Source organism: Podarcis pityusensis (genome assembly GCF_964106645.2).
Source record: "Podarcis pityusensis genome assembly, chromosome: 1".
NCBI lineage: Eukaryota > Metazoa > Chordata > Lepidosauria > Squamata > Lacertidae > Podarcis > Podarcis pityusensis.
In genome coordinates, this window is record NC_138028.1 from 106901615 (window position 1) to 106915709 (window position 14095).

General features: G+C 46.0%; 1 protein-coding gene across 1 annotated transcript in view; it reads left to right on the forward strand.

The window, feature by feature from the left end:
• GALNT5 (polypeptide N-acetylgalactosaminyltransferase 5) overlaps nucleotides 1-14095 on the forward strand; it is a 38531-nt gene that overhangs the window by 13318 nt on the left and 11118 nt on the right. The window contains exons 3-8 of the mRNA XM_081006545.1: nucleotides 1428-1547; nucleotides 2957-3092; nucleotides 3619-3738; nucleotides 4583-4700; nucleotides 5532-5855; nucleotides 8367-8447. Of these exons, the coding sequence (XP_080862671.1) occupies nucleotides 1428-1547; nucleotides 2957-3092; nucleotides 3619-3738; nucleotides 4583-4700; nucleotides 5532-5855; nucleotides 8367-8447 (899 nt within the window). The remainder of the gene's footprint in view (nucleotides 1-1427; nucleotides 1548-2956; nucleotides 3093-3618; nucleotides 3739-4582; nucleotides 4701-5531; nucleotides 5856-8366; nucleotides 8448-14095) is intronic.

The following is a 14095-nucleotide window of genomic DNA, read 5'->3' on the forward strand; positions in this document are numbered from 1 at the left end:
GTGAGCTCAAACTGGTTTGGTTTGGTTTGGTTTGGTTTGGTTTGGTTTGGTTTGGTTCCTATAGATGACATTTTATTTCTATATACAAAAAAAAAAAAAAAAGACAATTAGAATACAGTTGTACCTTGGAAGTCGAACGGAATCCATTCCGGAAGTCCATTAGACTTTCAAAAATTTGGAAACCAAAGTGCAGCTTCTGATTGGCTGAAGGAAGTTCCTGCAGCCAATCAGAAGCCGCGGAAGCCCTGTTGGACGTTCGGCTTCCAAAATAATGTTTGAAAACTGGAACATTCCAGGATTTGATCATTCAGGAGCCGATTTGTTTGGGAGCCAAGGCGTTTGAGATCAAGGTACGACTGTACGTGTATCCTGAAAGTAAGGACCCCTGACCATTAGGTTCAGTTGCGTATGACTCTAGGGTTGCAGCACTCATCTCACTTTATAGGCCGAGGGAGCCGACGTACAGCTTCCGGGTCATGTGGCCAGCATGACTAAGCCGCTTCTGGCAAATCAGAGCAGCGCACGGAAACACCATTTACCTTCCCGCCGGAGCGGTACCTATTTATATACTTGCACTTTGACGTGCTTTCGAACTGCTAGGTTGGCAGGAGCAGGGACCAAGCAACGGGAGCTCACCCTGTCGCAGGGATTCGAGCCGCCAACCTTCTGATCTGCAAGCCCTAGGCTCTGTGGTTTAGACCACAGCACCACCCAAGTCCCTTATCCTGAAAATATATTTGGCCTAAAAGAGGGCAGACCAAGGACCCACTGTTCTGTGGGGTGGTTTCTTCTGATGATCATAGATTTGATTCTACCTGTTACTGGGGCCTTATTGCGAGTCCATCACTCAATCCAATGCCCTTACTCAATGCAAGGAATCCATAGCTAGAGCATCCCAGCAGATGGGTGACCAGTCTTCTTGGAAGACCTCCAGTGAGGAGGAGCCCCAGTCCCACCCCTCTGATAATGGTTCTGGTGTCAAACTGTTCTTAATGTTAAAATGTTTCTTGTAACGTTCAGTTGAAATCTTATATGAGTTATCACTTCTCCACTCAGCTTGAGAGAAACCGCTATGTAGTCGCACTATGGATGCAGCTTAAGAGATGTTAACTTTGGGAGGATTATTGAAAGGAAATAAATGTGTCAATTAGTGCTTAAAAAACAAAGTATTTTTGGGAGGCGACAATTCATATGCAATGAAGGTAACATGGCAGCAAGTGAGTGTTGGGTGGGGAGCCAGGGGAAGGGGGTCCACCGTTCCTGTCATGGCTGTCAGAAGAAGGGAACCAATGTTTGTTTTCCACTGTCTCTCCTCCAGCAGCCTGAACAAGTGGCAGTGGCTGAGGGCTGGTTGGTTCCTCTTTATTTCTTGCTCATAGGCACGAATCTGTGGTCCATTTCCTTGCTTCTCTTCTGTTCTGTTTTAGCATACCTCAAGGATAAACTAGACCAGTACATGGCCCAGTTTCCCAAAGTACGGATCCTTCATCTCAAGGAAAGGCATGGTTTAATACGAGCTAGACTAGCGGGAGCAGAGATTGCCAAAGGTAAGAAGAGTTGCATTTTATCAACAAAGTGCAGTTGGTTATTTGCTGTTGTTGTTGTTTAAAAAAAGACAGAAGTCACTGGAAGCAATCTAGTGGAAATTTGACTCATTGCACTGACATCAGTGGAACTAAATGGGTCCAATCAGAAGTTAAGTGCCATTCTGCTAAATGGGGCTCTCTCCCAGAAAAGTGTGCAAAGAATATAGCTTTAATTCATTGGGATGTAGGCATACTTAACCTTCACTGGACTGTACCTGATCACCAAACAATTTTAAAATGCGCACTAAAATCAGAGTAATAGAATGCAGATATTTTCCCCCACCAGTCATGTAGATTCAGTAGTACTACAAAGGTGGCGCCAAATATTCTCTTCCTTTTGATTCCCCCCCCCAAAAAAATAGTGAGTTAAAATATGTTTTTAAAATATTTCCTGAAAACCCCTTTAACTGTGAAAACGTTCATTTTTTTAAAAAAAATGTTTTTTGGTGCTATCAGCATCCCCCCTTTCTGGTATCAACTGGAAATCAGGTCATGAACACTTTAATGTAAAAACATTTTAAAATCACAGAGATTATTGTTCCCTGATGATGACATGGGAGAAGGGGGGGGGCAAACAAGACTAACTAAAAATGAGGACAGTGCTTTCTTGAATCAGTCACACAGGTGATCTTAGCCCACGAGAAGTCATGAACCACTACAGACAATACAACTGTGATAGAGGGAAAACAAGGTGCATTGGGAGAAGGGGGTCCTGGGTGCATCCCAATGTAAACACAGGTTTCTCCAGGTGATGTGGGATAGCAACATTTTAAGCTATGTTATACTGAGTCACATCATTGGTCCATCCATCTCACTGTTGTCTGCACTGTTGTTTCCCCTTTGCTGTTTCTGTGTGAAAATCTGATAAGTAAAAAAGGGGAGAACCCAGATGAAATGGGAGGGTGAGTAGGATGTCATTATGATGAGGGTGACATCATGTTGATGCTACACAAAACTTGTGTGCATGAGCAGCACCAAGTCCACAAAAAACTGCTGCGTGGAAGCACTCTTACTTAAGCTGAGAAACAGTGAGTTGGGCATTGTCCTCCCTGGCTGTGTGTGGATGTTCCCCGAGATCTCTTTCTACAACAGGACACCAAGAAACTATTATCACATGCACACACCCAGCAATGTTTTCACAAGAGGCTATCAAGTACGATGGATGAGGAGCCTGTGGGCTTTCAGACTGTGCTGGCCTACAATTCCCATATTTTCGAGCCATTCACTTAGGGGTACCTGGGGCTTATGGGAGCTGGACTGCTGCATTATCCGGAAGGCTGCAGGTTCGCTATCCCGGAGTGAGAACTTTCCAGAGTTATTCCATTTCATCTTCTGCAATGGAATTAGCTCCTTTTTATTTTCTTCTCTAGGTGACGTACTGACATTCTTAGATTCTCATGTGGAATGCAACGTAGGATGGCTGGAGCCGCTCCTGGACAGAATCCGTTTGAATAGGAAGAAAGTTGCCTGTCCTGTTATTGAAGTCATCAGTGACAAAGATATGAGGTAATTTTGATGCCTCCATATTTGTTCTGGTCCCGCCTTGGTAATCCATGCACAGGGAAAAATACTTGTTCACGTGGATCATTTTTCTTGGCAGGGATGGGGAACCTGTAGCCTTACAGATGTTGTTAGATTCCAGTTTCCATCACCCTTAGCCAACATGGCCAGTGCCAGTCCAACAATGAAGGGAAGTGTGGAAGACCACAGTTTCCCCTTCTACGTTTTGGAACCAGTCCTTTCTACCCTTTATCTTCTTAAGCATCTTCTGGTTGTGACAGTTTCCAAAATAAATTGCAAACAGGAAAAGATGTTACACCAAGAATTTTAAAACTATTTTTAAAGGATGTTACACATTTCACCACTTGTTTAAAAAGCTCATAATTTTGTGAGAGTATGTGTTTTAATGTTACCCGTGGGATCTATTAACAGCCCCTCCCCGTTAAAAGTATATCATTTAAGTTACAGTTACTCTTTTCAGACACAGCTTTTGTTTCTGAAGTTAATTCCTGTTGTGACTTCCATTCCTTAGCTACATGACCGTGGACAGCTTTCAGCGTGGTGTTTTTACATGGCCAATGAATTTTGGATGGAAGCCCATTCCTCCAGATGTCATCTTGAAAAATGGGATTAAGGACACCGATATAATTAGGTAAGTTTATGCTGTTAAGCTTTTGTTGACAGAATTGCTCCTTAAAACGCTAAACCCACAAGTTGGGAGAAAGGCGTATATTACTCAGGTTTGGAAAACATAGGTAACATTTGTTGGGTGTGCAACCCTACTCTTTCCTGAGTGCAAACTAGCATCATTAAAACACAGCGAGTTCAGCTATGAGGATCCCATATAAAGAACAAGGTTGGGTAAACACTGGGCCTCTAGACCAGAGTTGTTGGAGTCCAACTCCCATCAACCCATAGCCAACATGGTCAGGGATGTTTGAAGCTTTAGTTCAGCTCAGCCACAATTTCCTGGAATAGAAAAGCAGGAATGGCCAACCTACAGATGTTGTTGAACTGCAACTCTCCAGCATAGCCAGGGTGTTCAGGGATGATAGGAATCATAGTCCAGCAACATCTGGAGAGCCCCACATTGGCTACCCCTGATTTATTTAAAGTATGTATCATACAAATAGGGAGATGTCAGTTTATAAGCATGTTAAAACTACCACCTGTGCAAGGAACCTAATGCTATGTTTGGCTAGATGCAATTGTACCCAAACTGTGCATTTGCAAGGCAAGCCATCTACACCAAATTCAAGACTTCCATCATATAACAAGATTATATTTTAGAGTTTATAAACAGTGGCAGAGCCTGCTGCTAAGTTTTTGTGGCTGGGGGCGAGCAGATTTAATTCATCCTGGAAGTCATAAAGGGAACTCTGATGTAAGCACATGGAGCACTGTTAAAATTAATGTGGTAGGCGCCCTTTAATAGCAAAATCTGTATTTTCTTTTAAAGCACAATGTATAATCCTAAATTATGTTTCAATTACTAGGTGTCCTGTGATGGCAGGTGGGTTATTTTCTATTGATAAGAAGTACTTTTTTGAACTTGGGACATATGATCCTGGCCTTGATGTTTGGGGAGGTGAAAACATGGAGATCTCATTCAAGGTATGTTGCATTAACTGTAACAGTATTCCCCCTACCCCAGTTGATTTGCATCACATTCATAATCATATTAATGGTCATATTACAGCAGCAGTCCTGCATATATAGTGGTTTCAGATGCTCCTTAGTAGAAATAAATGGTCAAAAATGACTGCATCAGGGCAAGCAGTATATTGTATCTGTTATATTTACATATTATTCCGTCACGTCCCCCCAGCAATCACATTTTAAACTTGAGGGTGCTTTGTAAGATGTATGCACCTTTAACAAAATATAGCTTTCATGCAATAGATTAAAATAAAATCCTAGGCAAAAAGCACTAAATAATACAATGGCTCATGTCAGATACCACATATGAAACCATGGTTAAGGAACATTCAACATGGTTAATGTTTTGTGTGAACTGATAGATCATGGGTTGTGATCCAGTGGCAAATTAGAATGGGAAATGGATTTGCAAGCCATGATTTGTGCTATATCTCATTGGTGTGACGTCTGAATTGACAAACCATTGTTAACAGCCATTGTTGTGCCTCTGAAGGCCAACTGGAGACTGTAGTGCTGAGCAGATATAAAACAAAAACAGACCACAGGTTGCCTGTACATACAGAAGCTCCAACTGTGGTTTGGGATCTTAAGCCACATTTACTGTAAACTATGGTTAGGCATGCTGTCTGAACTGAGCTGGTGTGCTGTGGAATCCCCTTACATAATTATCAACAGCAAGTTGTTCTAAACCTTCCCTATCCAGATGCACCCGAAGGCATATTACACGACAGAATCCATTGGCCAGTAGCTGCCTCATGAAGTGTTATCCTACCTCTTTTTCACCAGGTTTGGATGTGTGGAGGGGAAATAGAAATCACCCCGTGTTCCAGAGTGGGCCACATTTTCAGGAATGACAACCCCTACTCCTTCCCTAAAGACCGCCTTACCACGGTGGAGCGGAATTTGGCCCGAGTTGCAGAGGTTTGGCTGGATGAATACAAAGATCTCTTCTATGGACATGGTTATCACCTCATCCAAAAGAACCTGGACGTTGGGGATTTGACTCAGCAGAGAGAACTGAGGAAGCAGCTTCAGTGCAAAAGCTTCAAATGGTACCTGGAGAACGTCTACCCTGATTTAGAAGCTCCCCTTGTTAAAGCTAGTGGACTGGTATGTTCAGTTTCCCAACTCCAATGTGCCCCTTGGGCTAATGTCAACTTGACACATCATTGTCTAAAATTTTATGTCTTTTGTGTGATATTTGCCTGCGATGGATTTTGCCCAGTGTTTGGTAGCCCAGAGCTGAGGAACATCTGGCCCTCCAGATGTTGGACTACAGCTGCGTCATCCCTGACCATGGGCAATGTTGACTAAAGCTAGTGAGAGATGGAATCGAACTACATCTGGAGGATCAGAGGATCTAAGGAGATGAACTCATGTCCAAAGGATGAGTGGGAAACTAATGTGGGGGGAAAGATCCTGGTGGATTTTGCATGTGTTGCAATATATTAAATGGGTTGATGTTTGGGGTCCAGACCCCACCTCTCTGCCTTGGGCTTGGTGAGCTGAAGCTACTCACTTATCTTAGAATTGTAGTGTTGGAAGGGATTCTGAGGATCATCTAGTCCAACTCCCTGCAATGCAGGAATATGCAGCTGCCCCATGTGGGGATCGAACCTGCAACCATGGCGTTCTCAGCACTACGCTCTAACCAACTGAGCTAAGACATCAGGTCCAGAATTCTGCATTCGCTAGTGACCACCCAAATGCTTCTGAGAAGCTTTTGAGCAGGGCATTGGACCCTGCTGTTTGTCCCCAGCACCTAGTTTTTCAGAGACCTCTGAAGATGAAGGTTCTATTCAGCTGTTGTAGCTGAGGTAGCTGTGCCCATTTAAAGCACTGGAATCTGTCAGGGAGGAGGAGCTTTGGGTGAAGCCAAGGGAAGATGTCGGGAGCAGCCTAGTGTCGGTAGCCCCTGCAGTAACGATTAGCAGCTAAAGAAGAGTTGTTGATATTTTAGATATTTGCCCTAGAATATTGGTGCTTAAAAGATCTTAGGTTGGTTTGTTTTTCTTCTTACATTCCTAACTCAAATCACCGAGGCTCAACTTCCTCTCAGATCTCAGACTTCTTGCTTGCAGCCACTAGAGTGCAGTAGAATCCCATTTTCCTCCAGTTTCTGGAATAAAATTGGCATTTTGGTACCTTATCCCAAACCCAAAATTTTCTTCCGTAAAGCAGTGATATGGCATCCTAATGAACTTTCCATGCCCACCATCCAATTTCAATGCTAATTTATAAGCTGTAATTAGGAGAGAGGGCATGAAAATTGCATTGCTGGTGCTGATGGGAGTTGTAGTTTTATCGGGGTCAAAGATTCCCCACTCCTGCTTTGCACCTTATGCATATTTGCACAGTGTTCCTTCTGCCCCTGTCGTGTCCCCTCCTTTCATTCCATGACAGCAGACATAGACCTGTGATGTTGCAGGAGCTTTTCTGTGCCTGGCCATCACAAGAACTCTGACCTTTCCTTGTTTCTACAGGGCCAATAGGTGTACAGAGAAAGTGAGAGAGTGCCGTGCTCTATGCCATCATGGGGAGAAATTGGGAACCTGTGGGCTCCCAGATGTTGCTGCACTCCAAGCCCTAGGCTTCATGACCCGTGGTCGGGGATACTGGGAGCTGTAGTCCAGCAAATATCTGGAAGGCTTCAGGTTCCCCATCCCTGACCCTGGGCGAGAGAAGGTGTTGTGATGAGAGAGTTGGAAAGAGATCCTTGATAGGCCACTTAGTACACGGCCGTAAAAATTGCAAAATGCAATCAGTCACTCATCCCCCAAATCCATTAACAAACTGAGATCTGGTGACAGCAGGAGGGCTTAGCCACTTATTTATATTTATTTTGTTGACCTTTGCATTAACAAATTACAGTGCACATCATTAACCCAGAAGATTTTTGTTTAAAACTCCAAATTAGTCTTGCTTAGGCAAGGTAATCTCAAGATGGAAGATTGCTATTACGATGGGTTGGGCAACCCAATTGACTGCATAAGGTCAGCTGTGGAGAATTGCTCTTTTTACCTGTCCCTGGCTTAGGTTTGCTGATAGGGGGCTGCAGCAAATAGAGATAAGTCATTGTTGCTCCCTCCAGCCTGAAAACAAACCTGAATTACAGCATTTGAATCAGTAGAATGAAAGTTTTCATACTTCCAAAACAGAAAAAAGGGTTGATTTTAGGGCTGTCCAGAAACACAAGAATTTGAAACTGATTAGAAACAATTTGCATGCCACCTAAACTTTTTAATGAGATAACAAAGACAGCTAGCAATTTAATAAACAAGCACTGCCAAGTTGTTAAAAGAGAAGGCCATCTTTTACATTTTCTTTTTCTTTCCCTGTTAGCTGTCACACACCTGTCAAAATAGCCTCAGATGCTCAGGCCAACTAATTAAAAGTGAGCCCAATCTGATTGATCACCTTCAATGACTATGTTTCAACTTACGAAATACCCATCAAATGTCAGAAATGGGGTAGAGGAGCTCTAGTGGCTATTGCCCACCTCTAGATATTGAATTGGGGTTTTTTTTTAAAAAAAATGCTGCATTCCTTCTTCAGGGTCTTAACGCCCACTTTGACATCACATTTCTAACCTTTTGCTTCAATTTGCTTGTTTTATTTTAGATCATTAACATAGCACTGGCTAAATGCATCACTGTGAATATGTCTAGCCTGGCCTTTGAAACATGTGACGTTAATAACAAGGTAAGACTGTTTATTGCCTTCCTGTTGCATTTTTTCATATTGGAGGCCCAATATGGTTGCACAGGGACTGCTGCGCTCTGCTGCCCAGGAGGACTCTCCTGTGTGGGTGTCTGAGGGCCCTGCTCCTTCCTGCCACTCACCATCTGGCCCAGGGCGGGGCCTGAAGGACTCACAGGGACTGCTGCGCTCTGCTGCCCAGGAGGACTCTCCTGTGTGAGTGTCTGAGGGCCCTGCTCCTTCCTGCCACTCACCACCTGGCCCAGGGCGGGGCCTGACAGGCCTTACAGGGACGGTTGTTGTCACTGCTGCTGCGACCCAGGGGGATCCGGAGGGGCGCAGAGTTTGTTTTAAAATGTTCCTTTTCCTTTTATTTTTTTGTATATGCGGGGACGGGGATGGGGGTGGGATGGATGTTTAGTTGGGAATTTGTTTGATTTTAATGGATTTGTAATTTTTATAGTTTTTCATTTGTATTGTTTTTTGTTTTCTGGGGTTTTTTATTGTTTTAAGGTCTTATTTTGTTCTTAAGGGGAAGGGGCAGGGCGGCCGGGGAGTGGGTCCCAGCCAACAAAATGGCTGGGGTATGTTCCACGGAGGGGGATGCGCTGGGACAACCGATCTCAGTGATCACGGGTAGGAGGAGGAGTTACGCTAAGACCAGACCATGTCATTACAGAGGAGGCAGGTTTAGTCGTTGTCTAAGGACTATCCCTGCCTCCGGGTCTGGTCCTGTCCGGACGGATACTAGAATCAGCAAGGGATACCCACATAGCCTGAAGGTGCTGCTGTGCAATGCCAGGTCAATGATTCATAAGACCACTGCCATCCATGACGGGATCATGGATGGAGGATTTGACCTGGCTTGTGTAACAGAGACTTGGTTGGATGAAGCAGGTGGGCCTGTTCTTGCCGCTGCTTGTCCACCAGGTTTCTCTTACGCACAGCAACCCAGGCCCTGTGGGCGGGGAGGGGGGGTTGCAGTGATTTTTAGGAAGTCATTAGTTTGCACCAGGCATCCTATTGGGAAGACCCAGTTCTCTGAGTGCATGTTCTGGAAGTTGGGCAATAGGGGCAGTACAGGATTCCTTTTGGTGTACCGACCTCCCCGCTGCACCAAGGATTCCCTGCCCGAGCTGCTTCAGGTCGTGGCGGATGTTCTCCTGGAGACACCTAGTTTGGTTGTCCTAGGGGATTTTAACATCCATGCCGACACGACCTTACAAGGGGCCGCTCGGGACTTCGTGGAAAGCATGGCCTCCATGGGGCTGTCCCTGAATAAGTTTGGCCCAACCCATAGCCACGGACATGCCTTGGACCTGGTGTTTACCTCCATGGATGTTGGTGTTCTGACACTAAGTAAAAGCGAAACAAAAGAAGTGCCATGGTCAGACCACTTCCTGGTGCAACTTGACTTCTCCGCGACCCTTCCCCTCTGCAGGGAGGTGGGACCGATTCGGATGGTCCGCCCCCGCCACTTAATGGATCCAAATGGTTTCCAGAGAGCGGTAGGGGATGCTTTATCCCATGTTGATGGCCTTTCAGCTGATTCCCTGGTGGCCCGCTGGAATGTGGAGTTAACCAGGGCTATTGACTGTTTGGCTCCGAAGCGCCCTCTCCGATTGCATGGAGCCCGGACGGCCCCGTGGTTTTCCACGAATCTGAGGGCAATGAAACAATCGTTGAGACGGCTAGAGCGCCGGTGGCGGATGACCCATTCTGAAGCTGACCGGACACAGGTTAGAGCTCAGTGTCGAGCCTACCAAGTGGCGGTAGCGACGGCGAAGAAGGCTTTCTTCGCCGCCTCTATTGCATCTGCAGAAAACAGCAGCAGGAGACTTTTTCAGGTGGTCCGCAATTTAGCGGAACCACCTGCTACATCGGGGCCCAATACGGGCCACATGATCTCCTGCAATGATTTTGCAAAGTTTTTTGCAGATAAAGTCGCTCAGATTCGGGAAGAGGTAGACGCCACCGTGGGAGCAGGGCCGGGGCGGGGGAGTGCTAGAGTCCTGTCTAGTCAAACTGTGTGGGATCAATTCCAATCTGTTACCTCCGAGGATGTGGACAGGCTGCTTGGACGAGTGAAACCAACCACCTGTCTCCTTGATCCTTGCCCATCCTGGCTTATAAAAGCTAGCCGGGAAGGGCTGGGCGATGGGCTTCGTGGGGTGGTGAATGCTTCCCTCCGTGAGGGAGCCTTCCCAGACCCGCTGAAAGAGGCGGTTATTAAACCGCTTCTTAAAAAACCATCTTTAGATGCGGCCACGATGGCCAACTATCGCCCAGTCTCAAATCTTCCATTCTTGGGCAAGGTGATTGAGCGAGTGGTTGCTGAACAACTCCAGGCACGCCTGGAAGAAGCGGACCATTTGGATCCCTTCCAATCGGGATTCAGGCCTCATCACGGGACTGAAACTGCCTTGGTCGCACTGGTTGATGATCTCCGGCGGGCTAGGGACAAAGGTGAGAGCTGTTTCCTAGTTCTGCTGGATCTCTCAGCGGCGTTTGATACCATCGACCATAACATCCTTCTGGACCGTCTTGAGGGGCTGGGAGCTGGGGGCACTGTCATACAGTGGTTCCGCTCCTTCCTCCTGGGCCGTGTTCAGAAAGTGGTGGTGGGGGATGAGTGTTCAGACCCTTGGGCTCTCACTTGTGGGGTGCCTCAGGGTTCTGTCCTCTCCCCCATGCTTTTTAATATCTATATGAAGCCGCTGGGAGAGATCATCAGGGGGTTTGGACTGGGTGTTCATCAGTATGCAGATGACACCCAGCTCTACCTCTCCTTTAAATCAGAACCAGTGAAGGCGGTGAAGGTCCTGTGTGAGTGTCTGGAGGCGGTTGGAGGATGGATGGCGGCAAACAGATTGAGGTTGAATCCTGACAAGACAGAAGTACTGTTTCTGGGGGACAGGAGGCGGGCAGGTGTGGGGGATTCCCTGGTCCTGAATGGGGTAACCGTGCCCCTGAAAGACCAGGTGCGCAGCCTGGGAGTCATTTTGGACTCACAGCTGTCCATGGAGGCACAGGTTAAATCCGTGTCCAGGGCAGCTGTGTACCAGCTCCATCTGGTACGTAGGTTGAGACCCTGTCTGCCCGCGGACTGCCTCGCCAGAGTGGTGCATGCTCTGGTTATCTCCCGCTTGGACTACTGCAATGCGCTCTACGTGGGGCTACCTTTGAAGGTGACCCGGAAACTACAACTAATCCAGAATGCAGCAGCCAGACTGGTGACTGGGAACAGCCGCCGAGACCATATAACACCGGTCTTGAAAGACCTACATTGGCTCCCAGTACGTTTCCGAGCACAATTCAAAGTGTTGGTGTTGACCTTTAAAGCCCTAAACGGCCTCGGTCCAGTATACCTGAAGGAGCGTCTCCACCTCCATCGTTCTACCCGGACACTGAGGTCCAGCACCGAGGGCCTTCTGGCGGTTCCCTCACTGCGAGAAGCCAAGTTACAGGGAACCAGGCAGAGGGCCTTCTCGGTAGTGGCGCCCTCCCTGTGGAACGCCCTCCCACCAGATGTCAAAGAGAACAACAACTACCAGACTTTTAGAAGACATCTGAAGGCAGCCCTGTTTAGGGAAGCTTTTAATGTTTGATGTATCATAGTATTTTAATATTCTTTTGGAAGCCGCCCAGAGTGGCTGGGGAAACCCAGCCAGATGGGCGGGGTATAAATAATAAATTATTATTATTATTATTATTATTTTCTTTAATGCCCTTTTTGAAATTTCAACTTGGGAGGCTAATACTGGGAACAGTCTTCCTGCTGGGCTCACAGCTAGGCTTCCCTCACTATCGGGAGATGCAAGACGGCCCTTTATACTTACCCGGAGGCACAGATGATGGAGTGGAATCTGTAGCCCGGTCTCCAGTGAAGTCACAAACCAGTGGCACGTAAGTGGCCTCTGGAAGCCAGATTATCCCCGCTCCATTTCCTGCAGCTTCCAGGAAGCATAAAAGATACAGTATTTTTTGCTCCATTGGACGCAGTTTTTCCCCTCCAAAAATTGAGGGGAAATGTGTGTGCGTCCTATGGAGCAAATGCAGGCTTGTGCCACAGCCGCGCGCAACCCCTCCGGCAGGGAGAGGCTGCATGGGGCTATGGCTTCTTTAGCTCCACGCAGCCTCTCCCGGCAGGATTTTTTTTATTGATTTCCCAGTCTAAAAACTAGGTGCGCCCTATGGTCTGGTGCGCCCTATGGTGCGAAAAAAACAGTATGTAATATTTTCATGGGGTTGGTTACTACTTTTTGAACTAATGGGTTGTTCCTAACAATCCAGTTCCTTTTCCCATTCATACCACTGCGAAGTGCCACGGGTGAGACACGTTTTCAGCCACCAAACCAAAGGCAGGCTTTCATGCCTACCCTTCACCCGTAAATACAGGTAACAACAATATCAAACTGCAATATTAAAAATTAGTTGAAAACACAGTCTGATGTTTATCCCAGGATCGTAGAGAACGGTCTCAGCAGCTCTACCCATTTCACAGGTTGCCTTTAGGTTAGTGTTAGAAGATATATAAGCCAGGCAGCAAAATAACTTCATAAACCAGGGTTACCATCACCAAAACGGAATGCCTCGTTGCCATTTTGGGGCGAGATGGGCTTGAAAGTCGTGTTTTTCAATATGACTTTTTGGTTCCTGGAAGTCATTCTGACTGTGCAGATAAAATATAATGGATATAATTCTGCAGGATGTGTTCCAAGTGTGTGAAAACCATTCAGATCCAAGGATCCCCAAGCATGTAGCTCCAGATGGCGGAGACATCAGGCACCATCCTGCTTCCCAGGCATCTTCACCTGGTTGCAAGTGGCCAGTAGCCAGGTGCAAAATGCACCTGGCGCATGGCAGATTTTGAAAGCTGCTTTAGATCGCCTGCATTTTGCATACTGAGGGATTCAACTGCATACTAGAACAGCCAATTTTAGTCATTTATTTAAAAAAAAATACTTGTATACCAGCCTCTCACAAAACATCAGGGAGGTGTACAGCAATGTAAAAAAACCATGTAAAATAAAAGCAGTACAGAACAATCATTAAAATGACTGGCTACTGAATAAAATTTTAAGGAGCTGCATACAGTATTACTACAGTGGTACCTCAGGTTACATACGCTTCAGGTTACATATGCTTCAGGTTACAGACTCCGCTAACCCAGAAATAGTGCTTCAGGTTAAGAACTTTGCTTCAGGATGAGAACAGAAATCGTGTGGCAGCAGCAGCAGGAGGCCCCATTAGCTAAAGTGGTGCTTCAGGTTAAGAACAGTTTCAGGTTAAGTGCGAACCTCTGGAACAAATTAAGTACTTAACCTGAGGTACCACTGTATTACTAAAATTTATCTATCAAATCGCCTTCCAAACCAGGTGATCTACATGTAAAATAATTTAAAACAGCTTAAAACACACACAAAAAACAAATACGTTTAAAGTCCTAACAAGTGGACACCCATTTATCCAGCTGAGAATGCCTGTTTGAACAAAAAAGGTCTTCAACTGTTTCTGGAAAGTGCAGATATTGGACGCCTGTTGTGTAGGCCTGTTGGCACAAAAATGTCTTCCGAGTGGCACCTGAAAGCAGGGTTGAAATTGAGCATGATAACCAACCACCGAAATTTAGCCTGCTACTAATTCTTTCC